This window comes from Phytophthora sojae, assembly GCF_000149755.1.
Source record: "Phytophthora sojae unplaced genomic scaffold PHYSOscaffold_1, whole genome shotgun sequence".
Lineage (NCBI taxonomy): Eukaryota > Oomycota > Peronosporomycetes > Peronosporales > Peronosporaceae > Phytophthora > Phytophthora sojae.
The window spans coordinates 954,713-969,075 of record NW_009258115.1 but is presented as its reverse complement, the minus strand read 5'-3'; the positions used below and the strand labels follow the sequence as shown (position 1 = coordinate 969,075).

Below are 14,363 nucleotides of genomic sequence, written 5' to 3'. Positions count from 1 at the left end.
CGTTGGCCAATCAAAAAGCTGTTTTGAATTCTGATTACGTTCAAACACAGAGCCCAAGTGGACCTTAGTCTTAGGCAATCCAGCAATATTACACGTGAAAATGAAAAATGAGAAGAAGTATGAATAAATACGTTCTGTTTGTACTTGTTGCTGCAGTTACGCCTAATGCACACAACTTCGCCTGCGAAGTTTCTACTAAACATGATATACCTTGCTACCTGGGCTCACATACAGTATCTGCCGCTGAAGAGCCCTCACACGTGAATCCTACTAATTTCAGTGCAGTAGAACTATAACAATTTGGAGTTAAGACACTGTAAGTCTAACCGTTCCTTATCTGAACTCCGCTGCTGCGTGGCACGTCGAGTTGCCTTCACCGGTCTTCTTCTTCTAGAGTATTACCAGTCAAAATATTATCAGGGTATCTGATATCGCCAGATGAGCTCGTTAATACCGAAAATATCAAGCAATATCGTTTTTATCAGTTGATACTGCAAAATCTTAATATAATATGTTATATTATACCCAAAAATATTAAAATATTCTGGTTAACATTAACCCGTCGGCAAGTTCTCATCTCCTCGAACTTGTCTGTAGGAGGGCCGCCCTCCGCAGCACCAGCGTAGCCGAAGCACTCCTTTCAGTCCGTTTTGTTCTTGGTGAGCTCACTCTGGACGTAGCCGCGGTTGGTGGCATGACGTAGGATGGCGCGCTTGGTCTCCGCTAGCAGACGGAAGAACAACCTCATCGCGTCTTTAAACTTCTCCACCTCTTCGTGCGGTAGTCCGTCGTTGGCGATGTAGAAGAACCCCCACTCGCTTGCAGCAGCTCGGACGCTGGTGATGATACCACGCAGTGCAGGACTGTTGGTGTCCTGCAGAGTGGCGTCAACTTCAGCGTCGGAGGGGTACACCACGAGGGCTCCAATGTCGATGACAGGCACTTGGCGAACGTCCATCTTGGTCTTGAGCTCGCAGATTGAGCGGGCTTTCGCAGGTACGGCCCCAGGTAGTATAGCACCTTATCCTCTGTGTGAGTATTGGCACTACAGGAAACGAGGTTCCGATTGGTTGGGCTCCTTAAGTGATACCCCACGTCGAGTGTATCAAAGTCGAAAGCTAATCAACCAACGAAGAAGGCAATGAACGAGTCTATTCTGTATATCGAGGGCTTCCCAATGTGAGATGGATTACAGGCGCAGCTCCTCGATGCTGTAGTCGGGGATTCCGGGAGCTTTCGGCAGCTGCACGCCGGACAGGAAGTTGGTCAGCACGCCGTATACCAATTCGTACTGCGCGCTCGCACGGAGCTGCAGCTGTACGAGGTCCTCCAGCTGGTGCAGGGTACGCGAGACCTCGGCATTCTGTGACGCGCGCTGGACCAGCGCCGACAGGTGCGCGTCCAGCAGCGCGCAGATCCACGCGCAGCAACGCGAGGCTGAAGGCAACGGAGTGAAGCGGCGCTCCTCCTTCATCACCGCCAGACTGGTGTCCTTCTTGGCCTTGCTCTTCTTCGACTTGGTCTCCTCATTGTCGCCAGCGTCGTTGCCTGTGGTGTGCACCAGCAGCAGCTTTTTGCAGATTGCCAGCACAAGCAGCACTTCCTCGAGCTCCAGCTCGCGGATGGCGCGGTGTAGGAACACGCTGTTCGTCGGAAGCCCCAACAGCGCGACAGCGAACCGCTCGCAGGCTGCGCTGCCGTCAACCTTATCAGCATTTTTGTTCTTGGCCTTGATATGCTTGGTGGAGTATCTGACGAAAGCTGAGTTGCTGCTCTTGCGAATAAAATACTTCAACAGACGCACGATGGAGCGCTCGTCGATATCGATAAGGTGCACGATAGCGCACTCCAGCAGAGCGAACTGGTTGTGCTGCATCAGAGTGGGGAGCAGCGTCGGCTCGGCGCGAGCTGACAACCGGTTCGTGCGCAGCATGATCTCCAGAGGACCCCACAGCTTCAGGTCCGTCGACTCCAAGCAGCGTCGGGTCACAGTCTGCAGCAACCGGAACGAGACCACCTCGACCTGTGCATTGTCGGCCTTGCGCTTCTTTTGCTTCTTTAGCGCCTCGTTCAGACGGCTCGAGAATTCCGCAGCGGTAGGAGTGACCTTGGGGTCTGAAAGGTCCGCAATGAGCTGACGTTCGCGGTCGTCGTCGCTGCAAATGTTCGTCTTCCAGGTCTCCGCATCAAGCGTGTCGTTGTTCACGCTGCTCGTAGCTGTCACATTGCCCCATTCCACGGAGCTGTTGGGCAGCGCCGGGGTCGCTGCAATTTCGGAGGGGGCCAAGGCACTTGACGCCGTGGCTCCCAGCACGCTCGCCAGCGTGGAGTTCTTGTTGTGAATGTGCATCATGAAGACGCCACGCTCGAAGACGGCAAGCACAGCATCACCCGTTCCTACGCTCAACAGCTGCACGATCTTGCCGACGCCGTCCTTGGTGCTGCGGCCCACCACCACTTCACTGTCCGCGTCCTTCTCCGCCGCCAAGTTAACCTCAACGTTCGACACCGGCACGGCGAACTTGGAGTCCCAGCCCGTGTACTTCGACGGAGCGTCCTTGGCCACGCTCACCAGGTAGGCGTAACCTCCCACGCCGCTCACCAAGTAGCCCGAAGACGAGCCCTGAAGCTTCCGCTTCTTGTGCACCGGGACGGTCGCGTCAGCGTCCGCCGACGTCAGGCTCGGGAGCTGCTGTGACGCCACCAGCGTCACCGCGTTACTGAGCGCGTCGCGCGCAAAGCGTAGCGTGTACCACGTGCCAGAGCGTCCCACGAACGAGTACGAGAACGTGATCGGGTGGAACGCGCAAGACGAGAGCTCCACATCGTCCGGGAGCTTGACACGGCGCCGCACGAGCAGCACCGCTCCCAGCACACCTCCCTGGCTTCTTGGCTTGTTCGGCACGTCCACCTGATACACCAGCAGCTCGTACTGCTTCTCTCCCTTCTGGTTGGTCTTCTGCATGAGCAGCGACAGGAAGAGGCCGCCCTTCATGGGACTCACGTGGTCCGACTCGAGGTAGGCCCACACCACCGTCTCCTCCTGCTCGTCGTCGTCCTCCTCATCGTCATCCTCCGCAGCGGCGACGTCCTTAGCTTCGTCACTGTGCAGACTGCGGTGGGCGTCCTCGTCGAACGTGGCGAAGGAGCCGTCCTGGAACACCACGAGCACCTCCTCCTTGAGACGTGGGTGCGCCAGCAGCGCGAAGGCCTTGGCGCTTGACTGCAGCGGCGCGCGGCGCCACTTGGCCACGTCCAGGTCCGTGTCGCGCCAGACCGCGAGTCCCTCGTTGGCCGGCAGCGCCGCCGTCTTGTTGGCCTCCTGGCGACGCGCCTGGCGCGCCTTCTTGCTGGCGCTCACGCCGGGCGCCCCGCAGATGCTGAAGAACGCGCGCGAGTGCGGGTGGCGCACCGCGGGCACCTTGAGCGCGTGCGCGCTGCCAGCGCGGAACGTCCAGTGGTTGACGCACTTGCGCGTCTGCGCGCAGACCTCGCGCACGTCCGCGCCCGAGGTCACGAGCACCAGGCGCGTGTTGTCCTTGGCGAGCGACGACGAGGCGCCCAGCAGCGCGGCGTCGGCGGCGCGGCCGCGCCAGAGCGAGATGGCCTGGTCCAGCTGCATAGCGGTCACTTCACGTAGCTAAGTGGAAGAGCTCCGGTGGGCAATGGCCGAGCATCCTGTTGGTTGGGCGTGAGCGATTGAACTTTTTGACCAATGATAAGAGTGAACGGGGATGTCATTTTGGCGAATCAGATGCGAGTATGGAGGAAATGTAGCCATGATGGACGCGCGCAAATAAGGTGTTGAAGTTGTTGCAGCAGCCGCTGGGATATTGAGAGCTGCGTAGAGCTACGGTTGTCGTGTGGTAGTATGACCTCGTAGATCTGAGCGAGCAGGTAGCGTGTCGGTTCTCTTGGTATTTTTAACAGCCAACTGCCGACTATGTCAGTAGGTCGCCGAAAACAAAAGGTGAAGGCGTCTAACTTCGCTGTCTGCTGAGCAGTTCATGACCAAGTAGCTTCGATCGCGGTCCTTCACTTCAGATTAATCCAACCCGGTTTTGACAGGCAGAAGACAAGCATGGAGGACACAAATCCCGGCGCCGGCAGCACGCTGGACGATGTATCGGGCGTCTTCTTGACGGAAGCGCGGATTGCCAAGTGAGTGTGATGCATGCAAGGCAGACTTTGGTATTGGTTTGCGTTGCGACTTACTGATCGTTTGTGCGACTGCTGCGCAGTGGCAAGTTCCCGCTGCGCGAGATCAACGACATGGAACCCGTGGTGTCGGGCATCTCACAGATGTCCCAGTCCACACTGCTGCTCAAGAAGCGGAAAGAGATGCGCGAAATCGACGATGCATTGGACTTTATGAAGGAGGAGTACGCCCAGCGCATGGAAGCGTGTGAAGCCCGACAGCGTGAACTGGAACGCAAACAGGTTGAGATGAAAGAGCAGGTCACTCGCTTCGAGAAGTTCATCAAGGAAAACGACTCGAAGCGGACACGAGCTGAGCTTAAGTGCAAGAGCGAGCACCGGTTAGGAGAGATCAACGAGGCTCGAAAGAGACAACTCGTCATGCAGCTCGAGAAGGACGGGCGTGAACGCGAGGCTCTGGAGCGCAAACGGGACCAACTGCTGAAATATCGACTGTATCTCGAGGCGGCAGTGGAAGCGTCCGACGGCGAGTACGAGGAGATCGGCGATATTCTCAATCGACATGCAACACTCGTCGACACAAACAACGATCTGAAGGCTCAAGTGCGCGCCGCCGAGGTCGAGACGGACCAACTGCGACAGCGTATCCGGGCATTGAAAGTCGAGATGCAGAACCTCGTGTTGGTGCAGAATAGCAGCATCCACGGACAGCAGCAGCAGCTTGAGACGCTGCGCTCTGAAGCTTTACGTCTAGACCTAGACAGGCAGCGCAACGATCGCGTAGCGAACGACCGGAGCCGCGAGTCCGGCCAGATCGTGCTCACTGTTACCAATCTGTACAGTCGGTTGAACCTCGGCGACAAGCTGCCGGTGCTGCGTGAGCAGGACATGGACGTCGCACAGTACATTCAAAGCCTGCTCAAGGTCATCGCCTCGCGCATCGTCGACCTGGACTACATCGTCTCCAACTACAAAGACCAGGTACTTGTACGATGGTATGGTCGTGTTCGTAAGCTTGTTGCTCTCTGACGACGCATCGCGTAAATATTTCGTTCGTCTACCCAGAACGCCAAGGCGGGGAACAGCAATAGTGCTAGCAACAACGCCTCGAACCCGAGCGGCGGCAGCAACCCGGGCACGAGCGAAGGTTCTTCAGGCCAAGCTGGCAGCACTCGGACGGGCAAGCCGGCTTCCACCGGCAATACGCCAAAGCTGCCGCCGATCACTTAGCAAAACATCGATCACGTCTTGAAAAAACCTTGTTCACAGTGCGTTGCGTATGATACTCCGCGGCCCTGCTTCAGAAAAGAAACCGGTGACATGGCTTCACAATGCGGCTGACCACCCAGGGCGGACCATCATCACATCGTGATCGGGCACCATGGCCGACACCAACGATAAGCTCGAGTTCCCTAACTTACACGCAGAGTTCATGCAGCCTTACACGTGTACTGTAAATGCCATCTTGATGCAGGCAACAAGTGTCGAAAAAACACGTGTACTGTAAATGCCATCTTGACGCAGGCAACAAGTGTCGAAAAAAGACATTTCGGCCGCACGTTTCCTAGATTTATATTCAAGTGCTGAAGCTCCTTACGGCAATGCGGCAGTCGCAAGTCAAGTGAAGAGGGTACTGGCGCGTGGATGGTCGAGCGATGGAGCTTATACGGATAGAGCGCGGAGGCTGCGTGGCGACTGCATTTTAGCCGGAGACAGCGCTGCAGCGGAGAAAACACGTGTTGAAGCTTGTGCTGTCCAACGACGAAGCTGGCTGAGTTGCACGAAACTTTCTCGCTGTGGCAACACTGCCGCAACGTAAGCGTGCTTGTGTCGCCGAGCAGGCGCCAATCTGCGACAGGACCGCCCAAGGTTGCTCGGCAGTTGCTCTCGCACTTTACCGGAGCGGCCGGAGATCGCGGAAGGGGGAGACAGATCGGCCCACACACAGGAACGCCGCGCCCAGTGTCGGACCACCGCTCCACTTCAGCCCCAGCGCCGCCCCCTCTTCGCCTCCGCCGAGAGACTCGCCACGCGTTGGGCCCCAACCGTCCGCCGCCAACTCCGCAGTTACCCTCATCGACAGAGCGCGCCCTTCCCTTCCCTTCCCCTCCTCGAAGTGACAGCGAGGGGGCGAGGGAACAAGACCCCAGTAAAACCCTTCGACCCGAAAGAAGGAGCCCTTTTGCCTAATCGCCCGCTGTTGCCGCCGCTGTGTTAGCAGCAGAAAGGTACGACGCGCCTCTGTCGGTCGCTTTGCCACTGTCATAATCCGTGACAGCCTTGGATCGATTGATGTGAGTGAGTATCTTTTCTTTCAGTGGAGAACTAACCTACACTTTGTAAAACCACCACTCTTGTGTGTGTCTATTTTCTCCTGTCTTATCTAGGCAAACCCAGCAAAGAGACAGGTACGGACGCCACTGTATTCCTCTCCACTCTGTGGCTCTATCTGTGGCTCCAGAGTCAAGTACAGTGATAAGACAGGAGCGCACGAGCACTGATATCTTTATCTATTGTGTCGTTCTCTCAGCTCAGTCTGCCAATTCCCCCCGAGGCCGCAAGTGTCTATTCCAGTTCAAGTTTAAAAACATGTCGACCAACCCGGACTCGGGCCACGGCGCGAACCCGCCGCCGCCACCTCCGCCGCTGCCGTCCTTCGCGGCCGACGGCTTCCTCTCGTCGGCCGGATCGCCCCCTTACAGCCGCAACGCTGGCCGCTCGCCGGGCCGCCGCAGCGGCGACCGCTCGGACGAAATGGACGTCATGGCCCAGCTCGCCTCGCAGTACTACGCGTCTAGCCGCAACCGCTCGTTCTCGGCGCCGATCCAGCCGTCGGCGCTAGGATCGGCCTGGAACTCGTTCGCAGACGACACCTCGGTGTCGGCCGCGGCGGCCGCCACGCATCGCCACCACCAGATGCAGATGCAGGGCCAAAGCTTGCGGCCCCATCAGCCTCCGCTGCCGCAGGGCCCGCCACCGCCGGCACTCAACATTATGGTGCCCCCGCCGCCCAGCGACGACGTGGCCGTGGGAGCCATTGGCCAGGCTGTCCAGTCGCTGCAGCTCTCGAGCGAGGAGAACACTGAGGCTGGCCACATTGGAGATGCGTCGGGCGAGCTCACGGGCGCGCCGCTGCCGGCCACCTTCCTCCGCACGATCTGTGACCAGTTGGAGTACTACTTCTGCGACGAGAACTTGCTGGGCGACCTGTTCCTGCTGAAGAACATGAATATGGATGGATACGTTAAGCTGGACCTGCTGGCTTCGTTTGGTCGCGTGAAGAAGCTCACGACTGACATGGAGCAGATCAAGAAGGCGCTGGAACTGTCGACCAAGCTGCTGCTGAATGAGGACGAGACGATGGTGTGTCGGAAGGAGCCGCTGGCCCCCAACCAGACGTACCACGGCAAGTTGGCCCGTACGGCCATTGCGTACAATTTGCCAGAGGACGCGTCGGTCGCGTCGCTGCGTGAAACTTTCCAGGGATGTGGCGAGATCTCGTATCTGCGTCTGCTGAAGAAGAACACGACCACGGGACGCAACGCGGTGCTGAAGCCCCCTATCGCGGCAGGCGAGACGTACGCTATCATCGAGTTCGTGGACGACGAGATGACCAAGCACGCCGTGCTGACGCTGTCGGACCAGTACAACTGGCGCACGGGCATGCAGGTTGTGCTCTTTGACGGCACGAACTGCGACAAGTTGAAGCAGAAAATGTTCCCCGTGGAGCTTGGTGGTGACCGTCGGCGCGCCAAGTCGGCCTCGGCACTTACGCGCCCCGTGCACGTGGAATCGGTGGGTGAAGGCCTGGACGACCTCCGTGAAGGCAAGGTGAACACTGGTACGGTCTACTCGATCCGTGGCGCAGGCGGGCTCATTACGCCGACGCGACAGGATTCGGCCTGTATTTCGTTCCGCCTCATTCCGGATGAGGACGGCAACGTGGACATCAGACAGGGTGACTATGTGTCGTTCACTGTGGGTAAGAACAAGAAGAGTGGCCGCAAGTACGCAAGCAAGGTCAAGCTGGAGTTCCGCCCGCCCGCCAATCTGACGGGCGATGCCAACAATGGTGGTGGCATGGGCGGCCTGGCCGGGCTCAGCGGAGGCTCATCAAGTGGAAATGGGCAGAAGGACTACTTCGCACCGTCGCCGAGTCGATGGGAGTCGCGCAGCCGCGCAGCAACGGTGGGCGCTCCTCCGCAGCCGGGAGCTTTCCGTGCTCGCTCGTCATCGTCGGGCACGCGCCCGAAGCTGAACCTGTCGTCGCCGCGGATGGCGCAGTCACCTGTACACAACACCAACAACCTCGGGGGCAACGTGTTGGCGCCACCCCCTGGCATGGGACTCAACGGCAGCAACCAGCTATACCGCCAGGCGATTGGCCCGGACGGCACGCGGGGCTTTGGCTTCCGTCGTAGTGGTGAGCCACCGGAGATGGCACCGGAACTCAAGTTTCCGGTGATGGAGCGTCGGAGATCGCGCTCGTCGGGCGGTGCCTGGTAGAAGATGAGGGACGGCACTGACACTGAACATTGAAGCGAGAGAGGGCCACGCAAGTCCGTCCTCTCATGTCGACACACCACGCTGGTGAGCGTGATATGCTGGAAATTGACGAAAGACGAGAAACACTTGAAGAATTAGGCGCTAGCAGAAACGAAGAAGCGACTCGACGCGAGACCAAAAATCAAAAAGAGCACACGAAATGCACAGTTGATAGCAAGAAGAAAGACAACAAGGTAGGGCAAGCACCAGGAAACAAACACCAACGAAAATGTATTTGAGTGTGAGAACCCGGTTTGTACCGGCAGGTCGGCAACCTCGCTCTCCCCTCAAGCAGCAACTCTCCCCTCAAGCAGCAACCTCAGTGTTTTTGGAGGGGGAGCCTCCAAAACCGAAAAACGCCCGGAAGATCCCGAAGCAACAAGTAAGCAGCAGCCGTCCCGTGCTGCCTGAAGCAAGAAGCGAGCGAACCCCCAAGCACTACCGGCAGCAAAGCAAGCCCCAGGCTCTCTGCATCTTTTTATCTTTTTAGCCACTTTAGTACCTTTGTATCCCTAAGAGAGAGCCCACCCCAAGCAGCAACAATGGCCCAGCAACAGCAGCAGCAACCCGCCGACGAGGAGAACTGGAAGGCCTCCCTCAAGCGGCCGGAGAAGGACACGCGCGTGCAGACCGAGGACGTGACCAACGTCAAGGGCAACGAGTTCGAGGACTACTTCCTCAAGCGCGAGCTGCTCATGGGCATCTTCGAGAAGGGCTTCGAGCGGCCGTCCCCCATCCAGGAGGAGGCCGTCCCCATCATCCTCGCGGGCCGCAACGTCATGGCCCGCGCCAAGAACGGCACCGGTAAGACGGCCGCCTTCATCATCCCGTGTCTCGAGAAGACGGACACGAGCAAGAAGCACATCCAGGTGCTGATCCTCGTCCCCACGCGCGAGCTGGCGCTGCAGACGTCGGCCATCGTCAAGGAGATCGGCAAGCACATGGGCGTCGAGTGCATGGTGTCCACGGGCGGCACGAGTCTCAAGGACGACATCATGCGTCTCTACCAGACGGTGCATATTCTAGTGGGCACCCCGGGCCGCGTCATGGACCTGGCCAACAAGGGCGTGGCCGACCTCAGCCAGTGCTCCACGGTCATCATGGACGAGGCCGACAAGCTGCTGTCCCCCGAGTTCCAGCCGCTGCTGGAGCAGCTCCTGAACCACACGGCCAAGCAGCGCCAGATCTGCCTCTTCTCGGCCACCTTCCCCGTCACGGTCAAGGCCTTCAAGGACCGCTTCGTCGAGAACCCGTACGAGATCAACCTCATGGACGAGCTCACGCTCAAGGGTGTTTCCCAGTTCTACGCCTTCGTGGAGGAGCGACAGAAGGTGCACTGCCTCAACACGCTGTTCTCCAAGCTCGACATCAACCAGTCCATCATCTTCTGTAACTCGGTGAACCGCGTCGAGCTGCTGGCCAAGAAGGTGACGGAGCTCGGCTACTCGTGCTTCTACATCCACGCCAAGATGAACCAGGCGCACCGCAACCGCGTGTTCCACGAGTTCCGCAACGGCGCCACGCGCCACCTCGTGTGCTCGGACCTGTTCACGCGCGGTATCGACATCCAGACGGTCAACGTCGTGATCAATTTCGACTTCCCCAAGAACTCAGAGACGTACCTGCACCGCATCGGTCGCTCCGGCCGGTACGGCCACCTCGGTCTGGCCATCAATATGATCACGTACGAGGACCGCTTCAACCTGTACCGGATCGAGCAGGAGCTCGGCACGGAAATCCGGCCAATCCCGCCGGTCATTGACCGCAACCTGTACTGCAAGTAAGTCGGTGGTTCTCAGGTGGCGTGGAGTATGCGTACGCAGGAGAAGAAGACATGGAAGATCAAGGTGAAAACGAAGGCAAATGAGTGTGAACGTGAAGGTGGACAGTCGAGAGAGAAGCGTGACGGCGAGGGTCGAATCGAGTGGGGTGGGGGTTGGCGGCCAGGAGTGAAAGAAGCTTCAGCCGGTTGTGCTGAAGGGCGGATGAAGCAGGAAGCGTGCAACAATCAACGTGTTGATTGCCATTAACCCACCTACCTGTGTGTGGGTTGTGGATGCAGCGAAAAATATTGGGAGCTGTGCTTGGGCTGTTGGTGTCTTACGCGCGCCAATAGTGCAACGAGCAGAGGTGTGTGCGCGAAGCGTGCGACAGTGGAGGAGTCAACAACAAACACAAGTGGTGTCGGAGTGTTTGCAGAGGGCACGTCAAGGGTGAAGGTATCCAACAGCGGCAGTGCAACCAGGGTGGCAATGACAGAGGTGTTGGTTGACCCATGCGATGCAAGTGCAAGGCAATCAATCAGCAGAGGGAAAATCAGTGCCATGCTGCTGGGCGGCAACAACTGAGATCGTAGGGTATTGTAGCACGATGACGTGGAGCGAGCTGGTATAAGTTGTCATAAAGCTGAACTTGAGCGCCCTCCCTGTGACAGCGTAGCCTGCAGCTGCAGGCCGGGCGTGTTCCTGCCGCGGCAATCTCAATTGCGGCCGATCTGATCGGGCGGCGTCTGCTCGACTTCAACTCCGCGGTGCCGCGGCCGGCTGGCCTGTTGGTGGACCGGCCTCGGGTGACCAAGACAGCCTGAGCGAACTGCGGAGACCGATGACTGACTGACTGATAGCTTGCTGAGCGCAGGCATTTCTACATGTGTATCCTCGCGGGTGTTCGGACAGCGGTGCTCGAGGCGGCCGCAGCGCTCGCCGACCAGGCCCGCAGCGTATCCTCGGGCAGGCGAGCTCGGCCGCACAGAGTGCGGAGAGTTGGAGCGCGGCGGGACCCGAGCAAATGCCACTCGGAGCCTGCCAGCGCAGAAGATCTGCGACGCTCGGGCGCGCGACGCCGCGCCGTCAATCGACGACAGTGACTGCGGCGGCGGATATGAGACCTAGGATCCCATTCGGCTCTTCCAAAGCCGGACATGGCCCCATCCTGGCCGATGCCGTAGAGAGGATGACGACGACGGCCGCCGGTCCAACAAAGAAATTCCATCCGGGGATCGGCTGCTTGAGCCTCAAGCTTGCGAGCCGCTCGCTCGGTCACCCGCTGACAGCTCGCGCCCGTTGCTCACGGCTGCTCCTCTCAGCTGGCTGACCTGAACTGGTCAACTCAGCGTGTGCCAGCTATCCTATCGGCCAGCCGATGGCCGTGCCTGATGCGCTCACCATCCCCACCTAAAACGCAACGTCTTGCATGTACATGTCCTGGGAAAAAGCTTCTCGTGGCTTATATTAAATACGCGGCCTGCGCCGGCCTACTTTACGATCTATGCCGATATTCCTCTTGATAAATAGCTTCCTCTTCGACCTCTTCAAAACTCCACCTCGGCGAACACGCGCCGACGGGACGCCACGGGTGCCACCATGCCCAGCTTGCCCACGGGGGGCATAACCCACTCGCGCATGCCGCAGAGCTTCTGCGTCTTGACGGCGCGCTCGCCGCCGCTGCGCGTGGGGAACAGGCTCCTGCGCTGCTGCTCGCCGTCTTCGGGCCGCATCTCCTCGAACGAGCGCTTGCGGCCGTCCTTGGCGGGCTTGCTCGAGAGGACGACGACCGGCTCGGCCTTGGCGGCCGCCACGGGCTGCTGCAGGAAGTCGCGCACGAGCTTGACGAGCTGGCGGCCGATCTGGCACGAGCCGCAGTGCAGCAGGCGGCGCTCCACGAAGAGCGCGGACACGCGCGCCACGAGGAACTGCAGCAGCACGTTGAGCGTGCTCATGGTCTCCTTCTCCTGCGCGCGCAGGTCGCGAATGATCTGGCGGAAGGCGTAGTGGTCCACGACGCCCGCGAGCCACTTTGCCAGCAGGCTGGGCTTCTTCTCCTCGTCCTGGCTGCTGCTGCTAACGGGGCGCTTGACGTCGCGCGCGAGGGCTTCCAGCGACCCCCAGAGCGCGTCGAACTCGCCCATGGTCTTGTACACGAAGTAGACGCTCGCGGGCGCGGCGGGGCGCACCTGCACCGCGAACTTCTCGTCCTTGCCGCCGATGCAGGACGTCACGGTCGCTGCCAGGCCGCGCATGTTCATCGGGTGGGTGGCTATGTGTCTCCTGGGTCTGTGTATTCTCGTCGCGCTCGCTCCTGCACAACCTACTTGTCCCTGCGCTGGCAAATCGCCGACTGGACTGACCGACCCCAGGCAGGCAGGCGACAGAGAGAGCCGCGTGAGAGACGGGGCCGTTTCCGACCCCTAGCCGCCGACGGCGCTGACCACATGGGGGGACCTGCCGCCGGCTCTTCGGCGTCAAGCGGAGAGAGCGAAAAATCACTCGCTCTGCGACGAGATCGGCTTCCCGGCGGCGAGCAGCTTCAGGGCGGCTTCCGGCCGAGCCGCGTTTGACGGACGGAGTCTGCTGTTGCTGTTGCTGCTGGGGCGGGCTGATTTCGATACCGGTAAGCTGTTGCGGCGCGTGCCGGAGCTCGCAGTCGCAGCCGGGATCTGGTCGGATCGCTGCGATCCCGGCCCGGTCGGTGACTGCTCGCGGCGCCCGCTGTTGCAGTCTTGGCTGACTGGGCTGCCGGCTGCGGCCGCGTTGCGCTGGCGGCGAGGCAACCATGGTCCAGCTGGGCGCTCGGAAGCAGCGAGCCTCGGCGCCCCCCACAAAACCGGCTACAGTCTCGCCTGCTGGTTCGGTGCCAGTTGGTCGCCTTAAACGCAGCGGGGGGGGGCGTCGCCCAGGACGTTCTTGATTGCCACCGGAGCCTGCAGTTGCCGCCATGGCTGCAGCCACCGCCTGCCAAGGTTGCTGCTGCCATGGGATCAATCAAGAGCCTCGGTGGATTTTCATGCCGGACACGAAGGCAAGGCGTCGGTGGCACGGCGCACAATCTCCGGCCGTGGGGGGGCCGAGCGCGCAGAACCACAATTTCCATCAGCGCAGAGCCACGGCGCGGCCCACTCCAGTGACAGGTTTGGAACAGCTGTTGGCGCCCGACGACCTGCGTTTTGTATGCCTCGGTCACGCGAGTTGACTCAAGCGCGTAGGTAATGAATGGCCTATCCATTTGGGCCTGCCAAGTGGGCCAAGCAGTGACGTTGATGCAAAAAATGCAAGTGATCGCCGCGCCCCACCACCATCGCGCTGAAAAATATAGCATCCATCTGCTTGCGGCCGCGTCCACGACTGCAGCGTTACTGCTGGGGGGGGGCTGCGCCAGTCGCGCCGCTCAGGGCTCGACAGTCGAGTCGAGTCGAGTCGAGTCGAGTCGACTCGAGCCCCACCTGCAACCATGGCTCGAATGGCTGCACGCCGCTCGCCTCGTTTCTTGCTGGGGCGACGTCGTGAGCGCCGGGCTCCGCTGCCCGAGGCTCGTCGTTTCATTGTGGGCCTCGGACACATCTGCGAGATCGGGCCGAAAAGGAGACGGCCCCGCCGTCGCCGCCTTGCCCAGTGCAGAGACCGCGGGGCCATAGGGAAAGGCTCGGATCACGAGGTGACTCGTGCGAGGTCAAGGCCTTTCGCGCGCGCGGGATGTGGAAGTGTAGCTTTGGAAGAGCCGACTTGACTTGAGCCGAGTATGCACCGCAAAAATTGTCAAACATCACGCCTTGTCCACGAGGGAGACCATCGCCATGATGGCGGCGCGGCCCCACCTCTGCGAGCTCGCTTCAACGTTCGCCATGCCGTTTCTCAGCGTGCAGACGCTCGAGGCTCGGCGCATTG

General features: G+C 59.8%; 4 protein-coding genes across 4 annotated transcripts; 2 read left to right on the top strand and 2 right to left on the bottom strand.

Moving 5' to 3' along the window:
- Positions 1 to 640: 640 nt before the first annotated feature.
- Positions 641 to 958, bottom strand: PHYSODRAFT_255268 (hypothetical protein; the record flags this gene model as incomplete). The annotated part of the gene is made up of 1 exon (XM_009515724.1): positions 641 to 958. One exon carries the CDS (start codon positions 956 to 958, stop codon positions 641 to 643), a length of 318 nt encoding a protein of 105 aa, XP_009514019.1.
- Positions 959 to 1,189: 231 nt separating this feature from the next.
- PHYSODRAFT_292975 (hypothetical protein) lies at positions 1,190 to 3,622 on the bottom strand (the record flags this gene model as incomplete). The annotated part of the gene is made up of 1 exon (XM_009515723.1): positions 1,190 to 3,622. The coding sequence occupies one exon, from the start codon at positions 3,620 to 3,622 to the stop codon at positions 1,190 to 1,192; it is 2,433 nt and encodes an 810-aa protein (XP_009514018.1).
- A 459-nt stretch (positions 3,623 to 4,081) lies between these two features.
- On the top strand, positions 4,082 to 5,187 carry PHYSODRAFT_471955 (hypothetical protein; the record flags this gene model as incomplete). Its single annotated transcript, XM_009515722.1, has 2 exons — positions 4,082 to 4,161; positions 4,242 to 5,187. 2 exons carry the CDS (start codon positions 4,082 to 4,084, stop codon positions 5,185 to 5,187), a joined length of 1,026 nt encoding a protein of 341 aa, XP_009514017.1.
- Positions 5,188 to 7,480: 2,293 nt separating this feature from the next.
- Positions 7,481 to 12,172, top strand: PHYSODRAFT_283996 (hypothetical protein). Its single transcript, XM_009515721.1, has one exon. It carries the CDS (start codon positions 9,246 to 9,248, stop codon positions 10,485 to 10,487), a length of 1,242 nt encoding a protein of 413 aa, XP_009514016.1. The 5' UTR covers positions 7,481 to 9,245; the 3' UTR covers positions 10,488 to 12,172.
- Positions 12,173 to 14,363: the final 2,191 nt, after the last annotated feature.